The sequence below is a fragment of the Heloderma suspectum genome, chromosome 6 (assembly GCF_057233095.1).
Source record: "Heloderma suspectum isolate Gila_16-S chromosome 6, 16-S_ref, whole genome shotgun sequence".
NCBI lineage: Eukaryota > Metazoa > Chordata > Lepidosauria > Squamata > Helodermatidae > Heloderma > Heloderma suspectum.
In genome coordinates, this window is record NC_139463.1 from 88,504,797 (window position 1) to 88,513,438 (window position 8,642).

Consider the following 8,642-nt stretch of genomic DNA (forward strand, 5'->3'; position numbering starts at 1 on the left):
ACCAGCCAAGTCACCAGCTTCTCTTGTTAATTATTAGGCAACACACTCCAGTGTTCTCAGTATGACATACTTCCAGTTAATAGGAATAGAATCAGATTCCTTGTTCATCAGTACAATAGGCCCTGCTTGATTGAGAATTAAGACCAATATTTTTCCTTCATAAATAATGCAGACTAAAAATACACACATTTTGAGGAGAAAATACTGATTTTCACAGTCTTTCACTGTCTTTCACATTCATTTTGCCCTTATTATTTGCCCTCTGATGTTCAGGTCAGGCCTGAACAAAAGGATGTAGCATTTGGGAAAAAAGATGCAACAAAGTAAGCCAGCACTGGAAGTTAGGATAGAGAAGATCTCCACAGCCATCAAATATTTTCCTTTGGTACTCAGATAGGCTGGAACAAAGGACAGCCAAACACTACAAAAGACCAACATGCTGAAAGTGATCAATTTGGCCTCATTGAAACTGTCTGGCAACTTCCTGGCTAAGAAAGCTACTGTGAAGCTGACAATAGCCAGAAAGCCCATGTAGCCCAGGACAGAGTAAAACATGATGGTAGAACCTTCATTACATTCTGCTATAATTTCTCTGTTCAGTGAATGACTGTCCATATCTGGGAATGGAGGAAATGCACTTAGCCAAATTATGCAAATTCCTACTTGAATAAAGGAACAGGAACTGATTATCAAATTTGCCACCTTTTTCCCAATCCATTTACTCATTCTGGATCCTGGTTTGGTAGCCATAAAAGCCAGAACCACAGTGATGGTTTTTGCCAAAACAGCAGAAAGAGCAACTGAGAAGATGATGCCAAAAGCTGTTTGCCGGAGAAGGCAAGTCATCTTCTTTGGGTGCCCAATGAACAGCAAGGAGCAGAGGAAGCAGAAAAGGAGGGAGATGAGCAGGATGTAGGTGAGGCTCCGGTTGTTGGCTTTGACTATGGGAGTGTCCTGGTGCTTCACAAAGTTTCCAAGTACCAAAGCTGTGATCACAGCAAAAGCAACAGCAGAGAAAGACAACAAAATCCCCAAAGGTTCCTCATAGGAGAGATAGCTTATCACCTTGGGAATGCATTGATTTTGTTCTAGATTTGAATAAAGATGTTCTGAACATTCAGTGCAGGAATCCATATCTGGAAAGAAAAAGCATGCTTTTATATAGAGAGCTGCCATCTAGCAAGATGGCAGAGACCTTAAAGCAACAATGTAGCATAGTTCAAAGATCCTATGCTCATCAGACAGCATTGCCCACATACATCTGTATTAATCGATATCTAGAAAGCAAAGATATAGATATAGGATAGAGATAGAGATAGAGAGATAGAGAGATAGAGAGATAGAGAGATAGAGAGATAGAGAGATAGATAACGAAATAAGCCTTTGATATGAGAGAGAACATGGTGTTTTGTGGTGTATCATGGTAATGCATGAACTGTGAGCCAGGACCTCTGTGTGTAAATCTCACTGGAATCTCACCTGGAAACCACACGCGCACACACACCCTGACAATCTCTAGCGGCACAGTCGGCCTCAACATGTGCCATGCCACTGCCTGACTTAAGCAAACAAAGACTTTCCCATCAGGCTGCCACCTGTGCACCTGCCCCTGTTGAAACTGCCAGTCACTTTTGTCATCTTCCACCCTACCAGCTCCGATTCTGGCAGTAGCAGCCACAGAATCCTATTGTAGAAACTTAGCTCCCACTCGATTCCAGAGTGTCAGTCAAAGCAGAAGACAACTGCCATTTAAACTCCTCTGAAATGCAGTACCCAATATGACACAAGCTGGGACTCCACTCTAAAGTAAGATGGCAGTGGTGGCTGAACCTGACTTGGCTAGGCACTTGGTGGTGGTGGTGGTGGTGGCAGGGCATGGTCATTTCACCATCCATCTCTATTTGCCGACTGAGGCAGGTGGCTTACCGAACCTGATGGTAGGGCTGGTCTTGGGTGTTGTGTTTACCTGGGATTTCTATTGGAAGGTAGTCACTGGAGGATTATGGCATTTTGCAATATTTGAGTTTATTTACAAAGATGCAGGTTGAACATAGTTGGAGAAAACACTGCGATAGCAACTCTGCCTTTTCCACATCAGATCTCCAGAGAGGAGATATAATCCTTAGATACACCCATCTTTTTGTGTCCCAAATGTTCTTGCATTTTTACCCACTCACACCAAACTTGTGCCCTTCTTCTTGCTAGAGGGGATGAATAAGGATGAGTTACCTTCTCCAAACAACTCCAAGCCCTCCTGGGGCATTTTGTTTAAATTCCATAAGAGATAATGTGCCTGGAAACTTTGCCACCGACTATTGCCGTACATTTTTAGTCATTCTGGCCCCATTAATCTTCTCCAGTCGAGCTCCCCACAAATGTAGAGCAATCTGTCTGTCCATCTATCATCCATCCATTATTACTGTATATTGTAAAATTTTCACAGACACTATATTCATTCTTCCTAGGGATGGCGGAGAATTCTGCCATGGACTCCAATGAGGCCGGATTCTAAAGAATCGGGCCCCTCAGAGTCCATGGTGGAATGGACCAACCACCTCCGCCACCTCGTGAAGTTTCCCTGGAACACATCCTACCTGCCACCATTGATCTGCTGCCGTCCTCTTGCCGTCCGCTGCCGGTCTGCAGAAGCAAATGGTGTCTGGCATAGTGGACACCATTTGCGTCCCTGTTCTTTGCCATGATAGGCTACATAAATATTTACATAGCCTATCACAGCAAAGAGAAGGGATGCAAATGGTGTCCACTATGCCATTTGTGTCCCTGCTCTTTGATGTAAATATTTATGTAGCCTATCACAGCAAAGAGAAGGGACACAAATTGTGAACCGCCCAGAGAGCGGTTTTTGTGAACCGCCCAGAGAGCTTTGGCTATTGGGCGGTATAGAAATAAATAAATAAATAAATAAATACAAATGGCGTCCGCTACGCCAGAAATCATTTGCGTCCGCAGACCGGAAGCTGACAGAAGTCTGGCTGCTGATGTACCCAGCCAGCAACTCGGCAGACTCACTGTGGAGCGGAGTCAGCTGGGGAGGATTCTGGGGGGAGGGACGGATCACCTCCCCCCCCATGGACACCCCAGCGGACTGGTGAGTGGGTTTCGTCCATCCCTAATTCTTCCTGGCATCTAGCTTTCTATATGAAGTGCTTTCTTTCTTTCTTTCTTTCTTTCTTTCTTTCTTTCTCTCTTTCTTTCTTTCTTTCTTTCTCTTTCTTTCTTTCTTTCTTTCTTTCTCTCTTTCTTTCTTTCTTTCTTTCTTTCATTCAGAAAACATTGAAACATAGAGAACATAGAATTATATGACTGCCATAGATTCAGAAACAGAGCTATCATGATCCAAAGCATGCACGTTTATTTGATGACACATCACCATGTTCTTTGTCAGTAGCTGCCAATAAATATTTCTTCCTTCCTTCACAGAATCATAGAATAGTAGGATTGAAAAGGGCCTATAAGGCCATCAAGTCCAACCTCCTGCTTATTGCAGGAATCTAAGTCAAAGCATCCCTGACAGATGGCTGTCCAACCTCATCTTGAATGCCTACAGTGTAGGAGAGCCCATTTGTTGTTCAGTCGTGTCCGACTCTTCGTGACCCCATGGACCATAGCACGCCAGGCCTTCCTGTCCTGCGCACTCTCCCGGAGTGTGCTCAGGTTCATATTCATTGCATCGGTGATGCTATCTAGCCATCTCATCCTCTGCCGTCCCCTTCTCCTTTTCCCTTCAGTCTTTCCCAGCATCAGGGTCTTTTCCAGAGAGTTTTCTCTTCGCATTAGGTGGCCAAAATATTTCAGCTTCAGCTTCAGTATCTGTCCTTCCAATGAGCACTCAGGGTTGATTTCCTTTAGGATGGACTGATTTGACCTCCTTGCAGTCCAGGGGACTCATAAGAGTCTTCTCCAGAACCACAGTTCGAAAGCATCAATTCTTCGGCGCTCAACCTTCCTTATAGTCCAGCTCTCACAGCCATACATTACCACTGGGAAAACCATAGCTTTGATTAGACGGACCTTTGTTGGCAAGGTGATGTCTCTGCTTCTTACTATGCTGTCTAGGTTGGCCATAGCTTTCCTCCCAAGGAGCAAGCGTCTTTTAATTTCATGGCTACAGTCACCGTCTGCGGTAATCTTGGAGCACAAGAAAGTAAAATCTGTCACTGCTTCCATTTCTTCCCCTTCTATATGCCAGGAAGTGATAGGGCCAGATGCCATGATCTTAGTTTTTTCAATGTTGAGTTTCAAACCAGCTTTTGCACTCTCCTCTTTCACCCCCAACAAGAGGCTCTTTAGATCCTCTTCACTTTCTGCCATTAGGGTGGTATCGTCTACAAATCGGAGGTAGTTGATAATTCTCCCAGCAATCTTAATTCCGACCTGTGATTCATCCAACCCGGCATTTCTCATGATGTACTCTGCATATACGTTAAATAAGCAGGGTGACAATATGCAGCCTTGTCGTACTCCTTTCCCAATTTTGAACCACTCGGTTGTTCCATGTCCGGTTCTTACTGTTGCTTCTTGACCCTCGTACAGGTTTCTCAGGAGACAGGTAAGGTGGTCTGGTACTACCATCACTTTAAGAATTTGCCACAGTTTGTTGTGATCCACACAATCAAAGGCTTTAGCATAGTCAATGATGCAGAAATAGATGTTTTCCTGGAATTCTCTTGCTTTCTCCATGATGCAGCGAATGTTGGCGATTTGATCTCTAGTTCCTCTGCCTCTTCGAAACCCAGCTTGTACTTCCGGTAGTTCTCGGTTCGTATACTGCTGAAGCCTAGCTTGTAGGATTTTGAGCATCACCTTGCTGGCATGTGAAATGAGCGCAATTGTGCGGTAGTGTGAACACTCTTTGGCGTTGCCCTTCTTTGGAATTGGAATGTAAACTGACCTTTTCCAGTCTTGTGGCCATTGTTGAATGTTCCAAATTTGTTGGCATATTGAATGCAGCACTTTAACAGCATCATCTTTTAGGATCTTAAATAGCTCAGCTGGAATACTGTCATCTCCACTAGCTTTGTTGTTACTAATGCTTCCTAAGGCCCACTTGACTTCACTCTCGAGGATGTCCGGCTCAAGTTCAGTGACCGCACTATCATGGCTATCAAGGACATTACTACCATGGCTATCAAGGACATTAAGATCTTTCCTGTATAGTTCTTCTGTGTATTCTTTCCACCTCTTCTTAATCTCATCTGCTTCTGTGAGGTCCCTGCCTTCTTTGTCCTTTATCATGCCCGTCTTTGCACAAAACCTTCCCTTGAGGTCTCCAATTTTCTTGAAGAGATCTCTAGTCTTTCCCATTCTGTTGTTTTCTTTGATTTCCTTGCATTGTTCATTTAAGAAGGCCTTCTTGTCTCTCCTTGCTATTCTCTGCAACTCTGCATTCAGTTGGATATATCTTCCCCTTTCTCCCTTGCTTTTTGCTTCCCTTCTTTCCTCAGCTACTTGTAAAGCCTCCTCAGACAGCCACTTGGCTTTCTTGAATTTCTTTTTCTTTGGGATGGATTTCGTTGCTGCCTCCTGAACAATGTTACGGACCTCTGTCCATAGTTCCTCAGGCACTCTGTCTATCAGGTCTAATCCCTGAAATCTATTCCTCACCTCCACTGTATATTCATAAGGGATATGATTTAGGTCATACCTGAATGGTTTAGTGGTTTTCCCTATGTTCTTCAATTTCAGCCGAAATTTTGCAAGAAGCAGCTCATGATCTGAGCCACAGTCAGCTCCAGGTCTTGTTTTGACTGACTGTATGGAGCTTCTCCATCTTTGGCTGCAAAGGACATAATCAATCTGATTTCGATATTGACCATCTGGTGATGTCCATGTGTACAGTTGTTTCTTGTGCTGTTGGAAAAGAGTGTTTGCTATGATCAGCATGTTCTCTTGGCAAAACTCAATTAGCCTTTGTCCTGCTTCATTTTGTACACCAAGGCCATGCTTGCCTGTTATCCCACTGACTTCTTGGCTTCCTACTTTAGCATTCCAGTCCCCTGTGATGAAGAGGACATCTTTTTGTGGTGTTAGTTCTAGAAGGTGTTGGAGGTCTTCATAGAACCGATCAACCTCAGCTTCTTCGGCATCAGTGGTTGGGGCATAGACTTGAATTACTGTGATGTTGAATGCTTTGCCTTGGATTCGTACTGAGATCATTCTATCATTTTTGAGATTGTACCCCAGTACTGCTTTTCCCACCTTTTTGTTGACTATGAGTGCTACTCCATTTCTTCTAAGGGATTCTTGCCCACAATAGTAGATACGATGGTCACCTGAATTAAATTCGCCCATGCCTGTCCATTTTAGTTCGCTGATTCCCAAGATGTCGATGTTCAATCTTGCCATCTCATGTTTGACCACCTCCAGCTTACCTTGATTCATTGATCTGACATTCCAGGTTCCTAAACATTATTGTTCTTTACAGCATCGGATTTTCTTTTCACCACCAGACACATCCACAGCTGAGTGTCCTTTCGGCTTTGGCCCAGCTGCTTCACTCTTTCTGGTGCTACTTGGAAATACCCTCTGCTCTTCCCCAGTAGTATATTGGACACCTTCCGACCTGAGGGGCTCATCTTCTGGCATCATCTCTTTTAGCCTTGTGATACGTTCCATGGGGTTTTCTTGGCAAGAATACTGGAGTGGGTTGCCATTTCCTTCTCCAGTGGACCACATTTTGTCAGAACTCTCTGCCATGACCTGTCCGTCTTGGGTGGCCCTGCACGGCATAGCTTATGGCTTCACTGAGATACGCAAGCCCCTTCGCCACAACAAGGCAGTGATCCATGAAGGGGGAGAGCCCATTACCTACCTATATAATTGGTTCTATTGTCATATTGCTCTAACAGTCAGGAAGTGTTTCCTGACATTCAGCAGGCATCTGGATTCCTGTAACTTGAGCCCATTCTTCCGTGTCCTGCGTTCTGGGATGATTGAGGAGAGATCCTGGCCTCCCTCTCTGCGACAACCTTTCAAGGACTTGAAGAGCACTATCAAATCTCCCCTTAGTCTTCTCTTCTCAAGGCTAAACAAAGGGATGGACGAAAGGGACTTACCTCGTCCCGCAGCTTGCTTCGGGGTGGGGGGGAGGCACTTTGGTTCTCCCCCAGAAGTTCAGGCGAGGGGGGGGAGGCGCCCCACCTCGCCTGGCCAAAATTCAGGCCGGGGGGGGAGGCGCCCCATCTCTCGCTGCCGAAATTCAGGCCGGGGAGGAATGCCCCGTCTCCCCGGCCGCGAAAATAAAGTACCGTAAAAACACACACACACACACCCGTGATAGGCTACGTAATGATTTACGAAGCCTATCATGGCTAGATTTCCAAAGTCAGCCATGATAGGCTACGTAAATCGTCACGTAGCCTATCACGGGTGACTTTGAAAAAAAAAGCACGTACACAAATTGCGGAGCCCATGGGGCGCTGCCATTTGCGTTCCTCAATTTGGCACTTCTAGTCTACGTAAAGATTTACGTAGACTACGGCGAAAATAAGGGCAACGCAAATAGCGTTTACATAGCCTATCACAGCTTACTTTGGAAATCTAGCCATGATAGGCTACGTAAATCTTTACGTAGCCTATCACGTTTGTTGTTGTTGTTTTTTATTTACCTTGGAAATGGTGGCGGCGGCAGCTGGTCGAAAGAGCAGCCCCCGCCGTAGCCGCCACTGAACCGCCACCGAACCGCCGCTGGGAGCCGCTAGCGCCAGCGACATTCAACAAAGGTAAGTCCCATTCTAGGGGGGGCAGGGGGGGCGGACCGTTTCTCCACCAATTTCGGTCCCGGATATTCGTGGAGAAATTCTCCGACATCCGTAGTTTGTCTTAAAGTGTGGCGGAGGCGCCCAGAACTGACACAGTACCCAAGATGAGGCCTAACCAGTGTGGACTAGATGGGAACTAGTACTATCCTTTACCTATGAAGAAATTTCCAACTAAAACATACCATCAATCCAATCCTTAGAGTGTCAAAATGTGTGACCATGCATAACTAGGCCTGCATATAAAAGAGAGGTTTCCATTCTTCTGTAAGGAGTGTTGTACCTATAGCCTGATATTCAAAGGCCTGTAATGTGTTCCTACTCCTTCCAGACCAAAGGCCATGCTCATTTTCATTATATCTGTTTTTCTGGATATGATATGATATGATATGATATGATATGTAGCATGCTTGACTCCTACCGTTCTGATTAGAAATCTTCCCTTGAGGACATGGGGCACAATCGTAACAGCAAAAAGGCTCCCCTTCCTTCTTTTTCCTGATGTAACCAGGATGGCAGTTGTCATTACATGCAGAAATGGGCAGCACCTAACAAAACAGAAACATCAGTGGAGAATGCTTAGGATTGAGAAAAATAGATTTTGATAGTTGTCATTTCTCTTGTGGGTAGGGATGTCAGAGAATTTATCCACGAATCTCAGGGAGGTCAAATGCCTGCACATTTGGCCCCCCGAAATTGGTGGAGAAACGGTCTGCCACCCCCCCGCCCTCCCCGGGATGGGAATTACCTTGTGCGAATGTCCCTGGCAGCAGCGGCAGCGGCGGCTGCGGTGGAGGTTTGGCGGTGGTTCGGCAGTGGCGGCTGTGGCGGCCGGTCTTCCAACCGACTGCCGCCGCTGCCATT

At 45.5% G+C, this 8,642-nt stretch overlaps 1 protein-coding gene across 1 annotated transcript; it reads right to left on the minus strand.

Annotated features, from left to right (window-relative positions):
- Nucleotides 1–237: 237 nt before the first annotated feature.
- LOC146341752 (vomeronasal type-2 receptor 26-like) lies at nt 238–8,317 on the minus strand. Its single transcript, XM_084807653.1, has 2 exons — nt 8,200–8,317; nt 238–1,136 (listed from the first exon to the last, which is right to left on the minus strand). The coding sequence occupies exon 2, from the start codon at nt 1,132–1,134 to the stop codon at nt 238–240; it is 897 nt and encodes a 298-aa protein (XP_084663779.1). The 5' UTR covers nt 1,135–1,136; nt 8,200–8,317.
- Between the last annotated feature and the right edge of the window lie 325 nt (nt 8,318–8,642).